The sequence below is a fragment of the Falco naumanni genome, chromosome 16 (assembly GCF_017639655.2).
Source record: "Falco naumanni isolate bFalNau1 chromosome 16, bFalNau1.pat, whole genome shotgun sequence".
Lineage (NCBI taxonomy): Eukaryota > Metazoa > Chordata > Aves > Falconiformes > Falconidae > Falco > Falco naumanni.
This window is the reverse complement of record NC_054069.1, coordinates 6,688,308-6,701,002: the sequence shown is the minus strand read 5'-3', so window position 1 is coordinate 6,701,002 and position 12,695 is coordinate 6,688,308. Positions and strand designations below refer to the sequence as shown.

At 50.6% G+C, this 12,695-nt stretch overlaps 1 protein-coding gene across 1 annotated transcript in view; it reads right to left on the bottom strand.

The window, feature by feature from the left end:
• The window catches only part of CBL (Cbl proto-oncogene), a 45,348-nt gene extending 36,411 nt beyond the window's left edge, over positions 1 to 8,937 (bottom strand). The window contains exons 1-2 of the mRNA XM_040615909.1: positions 8,543 to 8,937; positions 199 to 446 (exon numbers count right to left, since the gene is read on the bottom strand). Coding sequence (XP_040471843.1) covers positions 199 to 446; positions 8,543 to 8,689 — 395 coding nt within the window. The 5' untranslated portion in view covers positions 8,690 to 8,937. The remainder of the gene's footprint in view (positions 1 to 198; positions 447 to 8,542) is intronic.
• Between the last annotated feature and the right edge of the window lie 3,758 nt (positions 8,938 to 12,695).

Genomic DNA, 12,695 nt, shown 5'->3' with positions numbered 1-12,695 from the left:
TACACAGGCTCTGAACACTTACTCTGCTCTCAAATTTCAATATACCCAAGTACAGTTTACTTAAAACTCTACACTTAAATCTCTTCAAAGTCTCTTTTCACGTACAGACAACGTATCAACCAGCAGACATTTGTTCAAGCTCTTGTTCACTAAAGCAAATTTGCATCATAACGAGTTGAAAACATTTCTCCCCATTACCTAGGCTGAGAGTTCTCCTCATACATCCGTTCTTTTCCTTCCTTGAAAAGGCTGATGGTCTGCTTGGTTTTCTTCATCAAGTTCTCCATGAACACGCGGAAGTACTCATTTTCTCCTAGGGTCTCCATCTTCCCCTCGTAGCGTGACAGGATGGTTCGTAGGTGCTGGTAGGTATCAGGTAGCAGATCAAGGATATATGGTGGGCTGTTCTTCAACGCCAGTTTTGGGTTCTGACACAGACGCACCACCTACGGTTAACGAAGAAAATACCATTTTGAAAACTTAAAATGGCAAGCAGTGATCAGTTACTGAAATAGAATTCAGTGTTACTTACAAACACAATACACTGAAACGTGCACTCCCAATAAACCACATTTGTTGCTTAAGTCCAGATAGGGAGCCCAGACACTGTAAAAATATCAAGTTTACCGACTGAAGTGCATGAGAACTGACAAAACCCTCAACATATATATGACCATATTTAATGAGGCTGCTCTTCACCCCAAGCGCATTTTCAAAGACAAAATTCAAGAAAATCCAATACGGAGTTTGTAAAAGGCAAGGATGTAACTTGCTACATGCATGTGTTATACTTTCTGCCACATTTCAGACTCCGAACGTGCCCACAGGCAGAACTTTACCTGTCTCAAGCTGCCCTGACTTTGGCTGCAAAAGTGACTTTTCACACCAACGCATATATTCGGCACAATTATGCCCACAGAGGAAGTTCCACCGCTACGGGCACCACTGATGTCAGTAAGTGTTCCCAGGCTGAAAGTCTTTTGAAGGCAACAGTGCTAGAAGAATCTATGGATAATGACGACCATCAAGAACGAACGAATGCAAAGAAAATTTTCATGCAGGAATGTCAACTAAGGTTGGCATAATAGATATGGTAAAAGAAGTCTGGGTAAAAATTTGTCTCACAAGAACTTGTGTCCCTGCTTATTCAACAACTTTGCTTCTAACTTCTGTCACATGAATCTCATAGTAAAATTAGATTCTTCACAAAAATTTCTGTGGGTTTGGGTTTTTTTTGTGTTTTTTTTTTAAAACATATCCACAGTGATACTAGTAATTAGATTAAATTAGGTTATTAGATTACTTTAACCTCTCTTCCACTTGGCATACAACTAAACAACTCATTTTTCTCCCTTCCAAGCCACATGTTCTCTATTTATTTTTTTAGCAGCAACATCACATATTCTCAAAGTTAAGAACTTGAATCCATCAACTCAAATTTTTGTCATCTATAGTGAATTCACTGGATCATCGGCAAAATTTTAGGCACTTTTGCATTGTGTAGTTAAGGCATAAGTCACAAGTGGAATATTCCTGTTCAGAACCCACAAGCAATACGGCTGTTATACCTGTACACAGACAAACCAGGATGCAAGCTGAACTCATTATAGGTCTTAAACATACAGGAATGCAGAGCTTATGTGCCAAAAGCTCATAAGTTTATATGATGGGGAGGATAAAGTAAGCCACTTCACCAATCAACCATACCAAAGTTTTCCATTATCTAGACTGAGAGAATGATAGGGAGAGATAATCACAAAGAGGCAATGTGAAAAAAATGTGGTGCACTTTCACTTGTAAAAAGGACTGAAACTCTGTAGAGTTGCGAAGCCAGTTTCAGATGAAGTTTACAAGCTAAGACCCAGCAGCTGGTATAGTCTTACTGCTGTCTTGCTGGCTAAGGGCTTCTATCTTCAGCGATTACCATCAAACTTGAGAGGAGGGCTGGTACAAAAAGCAGATACAGTGTTTCCTGAAGTTCTCCACTACAATGAATGTTATCCGACTGTTTAATATCAAGTACCTAAATGACATCTAATGACACTGCCAGGTATAAGGGTGTTATTAGAGGTATCAAGCAGTGTAGCGCTGCAGAACGCAAAACTTACTGGAAGTGAACAGAAAAAGGTAAAAGACCAATCTAACATCCTTTTGCAGTACATCACTGCCACAAAAATCTTGTGAAACCTTCAAGAGGAATTGACTAGTTCCCTACGACGCATACTTAAATACCTACTTCCCTTAAACACTGAAACGCTGACGATAAACAAAGTAATTTGTTCGGAAACAGTGTTTTAGCATTTAATTTTTGCATGCAGGGTATAAGCAAAAAGCAACCTTGTGGAGTTAAGCGACACCTTCAATTATATGTGACTTACAGTACTGCCTCTAATAAGAGCTGACTAAGGCTCAGTTTCAGTGAAGGGAAAGGCACCCAGTGTATCAAAACTCAAACAGAAAAATCTGACTGCCGTTAAAAGAATTACATGCCTAAAAAAGCCTCTGCAAGAATATGTGGGAAAAACACTACCAAAAACTTCCCTCCGTTTTGAAGAGGCTGCCAAGGATTAGAAGGTCTAGCTAAGGATGGATGGTCAGGCAATGGACTTATCCAATTGATTCTGATGCCTCAACTGCTGCTTCCTTGGAGCCTGTGAACATTGTACAATGAACCATATCAACAAATAGAGTCAACACATTCATCCCCTGAATAAAACTAGTTTCACTACGCAGGATGAATAGGTTCTAAATATGCTCTTCAGACACAGCTGAGCTGTGCTATGGATAGCAAAATCTTTCCTTCAACAAATTCTTTCTTACACAGCAGGTTTAAAGCCTTAATAAAAACACGGTCAGCTCTTATGAGGAAGCCACGGTAAGGAAGCACAGAAGTCAGAGTATACATTTCTTTTAGTCATCAGTAACAGAGAAGAGTTTGGCTGTTACCCCTTGAAAACATCCAGCTCTAGAAGAAGCAAACCCGCTGTGTTACAGTACTTAAACTTCATTATTAGGAAAATTTCCCCACAGCAGAAGCAAGTACCGCAAAACACTCATTCCCACCGTCTCTATAAAATGTATCCCAGTAAGTGACTTGAAAAGATACCTCAAACAGTTAACAGAATAAAATCAGAGCAGTTTTGGTCTTTATCAAATGAACTTGTTTACCAAGCAGACCAAAACGAGCGAAGATAAGCATTTAAACAAAGCTACACAACTAGGAACTGCTGCCTCTGGAGCAAACTTGGTTGTTTTATAACGCAGCAGCAACAAAACCAGTTGCATTTTGCTTCTCTACGTGTGCACTTGCAGCGTTGTGACAACGTCAAAAGGAATGTTCCCAGCCCTGGGAACAGCCACCCCTCAGCGAGCTATGCTGCCTTCCACAGGGACAAGCAATGTGGAACGAAATTGAGCAAAAAGCAGCAACTATTTCTGATTAGGTGGATAGCAAACACACACAAGCAACGCAGGTTTTTAAACTACCATCCAAACTCACCCAAGCTGCCTGGCTTATGCTTTGTTCTCGCAGAAGCAAGCCTTTTACGGAGACATTTTTGGGTTTTTAGAAACACCAATAAAGCATTTCAAGCTTAGCCTGAAGATTCTAAGAGACTGGCCTGTGAAGAACCCTAAAACTGACTTCACTGATTTTCATTTCCCAAACTCAAGAGGAAAAAAATCATCAAAAAGTTGTGTGTCCCCCCCTATCATTGCTCCCCCCCCCCCCCCCCGAGTTTTGAAGAAAGAATCTGTTATCTACTAATTCGAGAAAAAAAATCTCGTACAGATTTTCTAGGTCTGGAACTGTCTTTTACCTCAAGATGCCGCAGCTTGCTTAACTGATCTCTGGATTTAAAAGTATTTCTCTTCAGCACCGCTTCACTAGCCTGGCACAAATAAAGGAACTGGGTAACTAGCGTAGAAAGGCAGTGACACTACACGCGGAGTACAGTCACAGGCACAGCGTTCAGATAACCTGAGAAACACAGCAAGAACCGTGAGCTTTTTTTAAATACTGCAGTCAGGGAACGTGGTTGGATTAGTAGAAGCAAGGAAGAATAATTCAGTAAAAACAAGATACCTAAGCAAATGCACTCATTTAACAATACACAGTATTTCTTAGGAAGGGCAGAGAGTGCTTCTGAATGGAGGATACAAACCTATAAAATCTGTTGGAATGAGTCCAGAGGAGGGCCACGAAGATGGTCAGAGGCTGAAAGAGTGGGGATTGTTCAGCCTGGAGAAGAGAAGGTTCTGGGGAGACCTTATAGCACCTTCCAGTACCCAAAGGGGACCCCAGGAAAGCTGGAGAGGGGCTTCTTGTGATAGGACAAGGGGGAATGGCTTTCAACCAAAAGAGCGTAGATTTTGATTTGATATTAGAAAGAAATTCTTTACCGTGAGGCACTGGAACATGCTGCCCAGCGCCGCTGTGGGTACCCAATCACTGAAAGTGTTCAAGGCCAGGCTGGACTGGTCATGGAGCAACCTGGTCTACTGGAAGGTGTCCCTGCCCATGGCAGGTGCATTGGGACTGGATGATCATTAAAGGTCCCTTCCAACCCAAACCATTCTATGATTCTATGAAAACTGTGGCCCCTCAAGGCAGACTCATCAGCTACTGTGTCCTACAACACACCCCAACACACCCCCCCCCCCCTCAGCTTCCCTTCCACCCATCCCACCCTCTCAGCTCATTACTTTCCCCGTTTTGCTCATCTCCAGCTCTACCCACGGAAAAGCTCGTGCCAGCCTGTTTGCTGCAGCCATTGATACGGCACCCCATTTCTTATTCTGGAAGAAAGTCCCCAGCACAGACACTACCTACCTACTTGCCTCAGACAGGGGACGGTACCACACAGTTCCAGGCCTGACAAGCCCCCAGGTGCTACCGTGCCAGGTAACAGATTTCCCCTTCCAGCTCAGACCTCTTCAGTACAGTTTGAAAAGCCATAGTTCTTTTCTTCCTTTAAGAGCTAAACAGCTAACTTATTTAGTGAAATCACATCTCCTTTCATTTTAAGCTAACAGCAAAAGAAAACCTACTCAAACTTTTCTTATCTCCTGCTCAATTTGTATTTAGCCTCTCTTCTACCAACAATGAAGGTGACCTACAATGGCATTTCTCTGTATCAGTTTTAGGAACTGAATGGCATCAGCACACTGTTCAGAGAAGCTTTATCTCAAAGCTTGTCTTCCTCCTCCCTATCTTACTACACGAACTGTAACATTCTTCTGCTACATCCCTTATATCTCATCCCAAGCAGCCCACCACCGCACCACCTATTCTTCAAATACCATCCACAGCAATGAACTCAAGTGGTCTGCATTATCTACTGCCCAGACCACATCTGCAAGAACCAATTCATAATCTCATCCTTTTCTGTAAAAAATACAAATTGTTTTCAACAGCCAACACATTGTATGTTTTCTTACACCAAGCGCTGCTTCATTTGCTGAAGACAGTGATAAGATAAGCAAGCATGATAAATTAACAGCAGTTCCTCCACTTGAACCAATCCATGCACTTTACTAGGTTCAAGCCACTGCAAGGAAATTGCTGTTTTGCTTTCTGTGCTATTCATCACTGCAGGCTTGCAGGCTCACAAGACATCCGGTAACATGTTTGGCTTCCAAAGACATACTTAACCTCTATTCCATAGATAAACGCGTAAACATAATCTAATTCAGCTGAAGGTGAATATCCAACAGTGATGAAAAGGGCTGTTCTACGTCCATGCTACATGTGACCACATGCAACTGTGGGAGGAACAGTTAGTACTGACAAAAATTAGAACTTCAAGTGAAACAAGGTGAAAGACAGGAATACGTCAGGCAGCTTGTGGAGAACATTATTGGGAAAATATCTGCACAAGAATCAACTTGCATTCGAAATTCATCAGTCACATCCGAAAACAGAGATGCACGAATGCTTTGACAGCACCAACTAATTACACAGACTAATAAATCAGGTTGTGAAGGCACTGTACGCACACAGATACAGCACACATTTCTGAATCAGATAATCTATTAAACATGCACACAAGTATTTTTATTTGCACCTGTAATTTCATTTACTTGGACCAGCAAACTGATACATTTTCAACACCTTCCATTCATTTAGCCCTTCTCTACACTAGTTTCACCAGCACTGTGTTTGCCCGGCAATTTGCTACCACTGCTAAAAAGATTTTTAATTCAGATATGTTCTCCTAAGTGTGCGTTAAGTACAACTGAAGCCTAACCGAAATCGGAAAGGCTTTTCACAGCTAAATCCTTCCTCCTGTACAAATCAGACTGAACAACTAACTCTTGAAGACTTTAAAAATTAAGCCTACACCTAAGAGCTTTCGCATGCCCCTGCCTACAAGCAAAACCATGAAGTCAGTCTACATCTAAGACAAGCTACTTTAACCTGTGACAAATACCACAGTAGCCCTGGCTTTTCTGTCAGTGATGATATGGTGGAGAGGGTACCTAGCCAAGCTGTGGAAGTATTGCCCCACCAAAACAATCTCACTGCAATTCAAAATGCCAAGGTAATCAAAGCTTTTTTTCAGGCCAGCCTTCTCCTCTGAAGAGACCAGGTTATGAGGCCAAACACAGGTTGACATTCACACCTGTATCACATGCGCAAGAACCAAGATGTGCATTCTTACAGGTTGTATCTGCGAGAAACTTATTTCCAGGAGGAGCACGTTTCCATGCTCCAGCTACCTTTCCCACATTAGCACTCACGCTTGCCCTCAATGTTTGTAAGAAAGCCACTGGCACTTCTCAAAAGACTTTTTTCTTTATCCCAGTCTCTCTCTGTAGAAGGTGATCAAAGCTCATCACAAGCACAGCAAGGCGCAACTATAAACCATGTCTTTTGTTGAGCCAGCCAACACAAAGTGATTTCTTGGCATGAACATAATTTAATATGTCTTTAAAAAAAGTCATCTACTCTGCCTGCTTTAGCATTTACTGCAGGAGATTCAGGCACTGCATGGATAAACAATGCAGAGAAAAGAGAAAGGAAAGTTGAAATGCATAAGCCTGCAGGGCAATTGGATGAGGTATGCCCATCGGCCCTGTTTGCTCTGCTCCCAGAGGGGGAAAAAAGGTGGCAAGGTGACACTCCCCAAGGACTGCAGGCAACTTCGGTGATGCTCTTACTCTGCACTACTTTTAGGACCCTGAACCAACATTATAAAATACGATGCACATTTTTGACTCCAACATGTCAAGCCTAGCCTCAGTTCTCAGGGCTGAACAGTAATAACTATCAGAGAATCAATCAAAATCCCAGGAAGAGTGTTAGAACATTTTTATTTTATGCCCACTTCTGGATACCTATGCTCACATACTGGGTCATTCTATAAATAACACTAGCATTCACCAACAACTCACTAAGTTTTCGGAAAACAATGGATTTACCAACACACCTAGCCAGGCTAGTAAATGAATTGCCATACGGCATCACACCATCAGGCCAAAAGGTCTGGTGTCCTGCCCCCAGCAATAGCCATTTCCTGGCATTTTACAAGGTGGAGGAGGGGAGAGTCTTAACGACCCCCGAGTGCAATGCCCTTACGCCGGGACTGGGAGATGCCTTTCCCCGTTCCCGCACCACAGGCTTCTGTTGTTTAACATCACGTTTCATACTCCCCGTCTTCACGTAACTTCAGGTGCATTTGCTGCAGAGGGTTTTATCCAGACTTCCATGGTTTTTACCAGGCTCCCCGTTTTAAGGGAGAAGCTTTGTGCTGTGCTCGGTAGCGTGTCCCTGTTCATTCACAAAAGAATAATGTGAACTGCCACAAAGCAGATGCTCAGCCTCACCACCCAGCACCCGCACGCCAGGCTCTATCGCAGGCCGAGGCTCACCCTCAGCGGAGCAAATCCTAGGTTGCTCCCTCACGCAGTTACTCACAGGTCAGACCTAGTGCCGACACCACCAAGATGCACCTGCAGCCCCCCACCAGGCCTCACCGTACCCAGCCTCTCCCCCCACCCAGCACCACCAGTATCCACCCCAGAGTCTGCAAGGATACGACGGTACAAATCCCAGCTCCTCTTCAGCAGGTCTGCATCCTCCGTCCCAAATTTCCCCCATCCTTCTCCAGCCGGCTCCCCCCCAGCCCTACACACAGCTCATCCCCTGCAGAGCTGCCCTTCTCCCCACCTTTGCAGCCCACCCCACCTCTTCACCAGCCCCCCCAGAGCCTCACACGCCATCCTGCACCCACACAGCTCTTACCCCCCCAAAAAACGTTTCCCCCCAGCCGCACCCCGAGCCATACCGCTCCCTCCCGCAGCCAGCCCCCCAAACCCAGGCTCTGCCCCCGCCCCCCCCGGGCTCCCTCTGCCCCCACAGCTCCCACACCGTTGGGTCCAGCCCTACCCCAGCCCCGCACAGCCCGATCCCTCACTGCCCTAACCCCCCCCGAAGCGCTTCAGCCCGGGACCCCCGGCCCCACCTCACCCCACGGGGCCCGCCCCCGCCCCACAGCCCTCCCTGCCGCCCGGGGCGGCCCGACGCCCCCGCCGGGCCCACCTTGTCCATGAGCTTCCAGCACTTCTCCACCATCTTCTTGTCCACGGCGCCGGGCTGGTGCGGGCCGAGGTGGTGGTGGTGCGGCTGGAAGGCGTCCTTCATGAGCCCGATCAGCCCGCCGGGGCCCTTCTTCAGCGGCGCCGACATGAGGGCGGCGCGGGGGCGGGGGGGCGGCCGTCAGCGCACCCACACCCGCGCCCGGCCCGTCGCCCCCGTCCGGCACCGGGCCGCGGCCCTGCAGGGCAACCGGGCGTGGGGGCGCTCCCGCGGGCCGAGCCGGGCCGGGCCGGGCAGGCGGCGACAGCGGGAGCCGCGGGCGGTGGCGGCGGCAGCGGCGGGGGCGCCCGGCTCCAGCGCGGCTCCACCCTCCGCCCCGGCCACGCCGCTCGCCGATTGGTGGGCAGCCCCCCCCCGCGCGCCAGGGACCTCCCCCTCCGCCGGGGAGGAGCCGGCGCCGATTGGCGGGCGCCAGCGCCCCGCGGGGGGAGAGGGCCGAGCGACGGGCCCGCCCGCCAGGCCCCGCCCCACTGCTGTGAGGCATGCGCGTTGCGCGGCGAGGGCGGCGCGGCGGCCATGTTTGGTGCGGGCGGGCGGGGCGCGGTCGCCATGGGAACGGGCGAGGGCCGCACCGCCGGCGGGACAGAGCCGAGCCCGCGGCTGCCTTCCCGGGGGCCGCCTCGCCCGTTTCGGAGGTTGCAAAACAGCGTCGCTTCCCCTTTCCAGCAGCCGGCTTCCCTTTTCCGCCAACGGCCCCGCGTCCAGCCCCAACACGGGGGCGCGGCCCCGGGCGCCGGGCGGGCAAAACGTCCTGAGGCGGCTTCGCTCGTCCCGGTGGCGGGAGGGCGGGAGCCAGCCCCGGCCTGCTGGGGGGCACGGCCGGCCGCGGGGCGCGGAACCGGCCAGGGGCAGAGCTGGGAGCGGTTGGAAGGCACCAGCCCTTGGCTTTGGGGTGGCCTCCACCATGGCTTTGGGGCGGCCTCCCCGGGTGAAGGCCGCTGCCCGTTACCGGCAGCCCAGCCCCAGCAGCTCCCCTGGGTGGAAGCACACGTGGACTAGGCCAGTGGAGAGTGGACAGAACAACAGGGAGAGAAAAGGAGATGAGGGAGTGCGTCAGCAGAGTTCACAACACCAAACTTTCAAAATTCCCATGGGCTGGAAAGTAAGTTCAGGCCTGTTTCTTACAGATCCTCTTTTCAGCTCCTTTCCCAGGCAGAAGAGCACTTCCCTTGTGAGCAAACAGCCGTGGCTGGTACAGCACAGCGTCAGTCTCACAACACAGGCTTCAAGGAGGAAAGAAGACAAAAAAAAAAACCAGAAAATACAGCAGCTTGGCCAGCCTGAGGCTAGGCTCAGGCCTGGAGGTTGGACAGCACAGCCCCAGCCTCTAGGGAGCTGGGGTCCAGACTGGAGGTGAACCCCACGACAGAGCTCACCCTTTTGCTTCCCTGCGGCACTCATGCACCCACTCTCGCACTGGAGCTGGGACCCCAGGGGTGCCAGCTGTGCAACACCGCTGCTCTGGTACACCACCTGCCACAGGAGGGACGTGCCACGCTGTTGCTGCTTCTTCTCAGCCCCTGTTAGCCAGGGCATGGCCGGAGGGCTCTGTGCTCAGGCTGTGGTGCTGCCAACAGGGAGGCTGTACATGCCGTTCCTCTCCTCCCATCCCTGCCCTGGCAGCACGCACACGTTGTACATCAGCCTGCTTGTATCACAGCAAAGCGCTGCAGCCCTCACCACCCTGGCTCCAGCGCCGCTTTCTTCCACGAGTCTCTGCCCAGGACCAGGGCTGTCTGTCGGTTGGTGGTTTGAGATGAGTTCCTGCATAGCACATGGCTTGCTGAGGTGTCAGATGAGCGGGACAGCGGGAAGCAGCGTGCAGCACTGGATACAGCAAGGGAGCCCTGCATAGATTGGTTATAAAACTCTCTGTCTTGATTTTACTGCCTTTGGTAAAGCTTGGTAAATATTTCTGGGACAGGCAACTCCTTGTCTGGCTTTAATTACCTGGGCAAATTTTCCTAAGGATTATATTGACCTCAAATATGTCAACATTTATTGAGGCCGTGTTCCTGAGGCTTTTCCCATTAGATGCTAATGGATTCTGGCTAATAGTCAAGCCGGATTGACCACCGGAGGGTGCCCTGGCCAGCTCCGGGATACCACAAATACCTGGGGAGAGGGCTGGGGAGGGTTACACCAGCTTTGTGGAGCCAAATATAAAAATCACCATGGCCCCAATCCAAAGAGATCAGGGAACATGCTTGAGCAATTGCATTCCTAACTATCTGCTTCTCTGGGCATGATTCACTCCAAGTTACAGCTGTATTTACGTGTGAGACTTCAAGCAAAGGTTGCTTTCGCTTGGGACTGTTCCCTCCCCACAGGAAAGAGGAGTTCAGCATCCCTCTGCAGGGTTCCCGTTTGCTTCTGTCCCTTGGGCCCCTGCCGGGGCCATGCCCAGCACTACGGTTGCTCACACCATTGTGCCAGAAAGCCAAGTCATGCTGATTGTTTTGAAATCGCTTCCCTCCAGCCTGGCGTCTGGCAGCTGAGAGTGCGTCTGGGTGCCTGGGTGCCTCTGGCCACCCGTGGGTGTCTCGTGGCTGGGAGTGAGAGCAGTGTCTACGTCCCCTCCTGGTCATGCCACCCAAGGCTGGGCATAAGTGGGTGATCCCCTTCCCTTCTGCGTGCCCCACGCTGCCTGTCAGCCCCCCCACACACACTGGTGCCCCTCTGATTGCTCAGCTCTGGGTGGCTGGGCAGTGGTTTCAGATGCACACGCGTGTGTATGCATGAGGTGCACGCCAGCTGCTGTGCCTGCACATCTACACAGGGCAACAGCCCCCACTGTCACCCGTGGCTCAGGTCTGGTTCCCCTGGCTCTCCACTCGCAGCCGGCCACCCTGCCAGCTCCTCCGGCAGGACTGTGTGTGCTGGGCGTCCCTGGGTTGCCCTGGCAGCGGCTAGCCCTGCAGCCTCCCCGCGCGCCAGCTCCCTGCTCCTGCTGCCCCTGCTGCACAAGGTCCTGCTGAAGAACTGCGGTGCACTCGGGCATCTCCTGCTCATTCCCAGGTGTTTGGGGTTAATTGCGTCCTGAGCAGAAACAGCAGTTGGACATCCTCTCCCTTCCTTCTCTCATTTTATAAAGAAGATCCAAATCCAGCTACGGTCCCCAGAGGTGCTCAGCCGCTGCAAGGCGGAGGCGGGTTTTGGGCCAGATAACAACCTGCCTTCGTTGCAGAGTTGCTGCAACAGCAGGGGTTAGCTCGAAGGCAGCTGCTGCATCCTGAGGGACCGAGGTCCGTGCTAGCAGCCAGGACAGGTGCTGGCAGGACAGCTACCCTGGTGGAGGCACGGCAGCTCCATGTGTCTGGGTCTCGCTTCCCGGGGAAGGAGAGACCTTATTCCTCCACGTGCCGGGAAGAGCCCTCTGCCTCCCCTTTTTTCTCCCCACAAAGCCGTGCGTGATCACCGCTTGCTGAGAAGGAGCACTGGTATCACTTTGCAGGAGGATACCTCTGAAAAGCAAAGGGAAACAGAGAAAAGGAGTGAAGCAGCAGCAGCTTCCTGGCCCCAGCAAGGGCAGGCATTGTTGGGGCTGCCAGAAGCGGGAGCTGGGAGCACTGGGGCGAAGGATTGTGCTGGGGCCACATGGCACAGCCTGGCTGTGGCTCTTGCATCTCCCCCAGCCGTGCTCACCCTGTGCCAGGGCAGCAGCACAGTTGTGCCTGATGAGATACAGGAGGTAGGGGGGGTCCAGGGCCCTGCCCCAAGGACCCTGCACCCCACTGCACCCTCCAGCCTGGCAGGATCCTGGGGGAGGCCAAAGAGAGCTTCTCTGCCAGGCCCCAGCCATTCGTACATGTCTCTGGAAGTGCAAGCATGTGCCAGACTGGAAAAGTATTTGGAGTGGGGTTTTGGATGAGGTCACCAAGCCTCTATGCACCATGACTACTGCCCCACCTTCACTGCAAAATCCCAGCCCTCAGTCCCAAATGAGCATGCATCTCTCCAGGGCAGCCGCTTCAAGTAAAACCGGCTGCACCTCGACTCTCTGTCTGACAGATGTCTGCGCAAATACTGCCCTGGTGCTGGCGTTGGAGCTGGAGGTGTGTCCCAGCCAAGTTTTCCTGGGGCAAACATGCCAAGG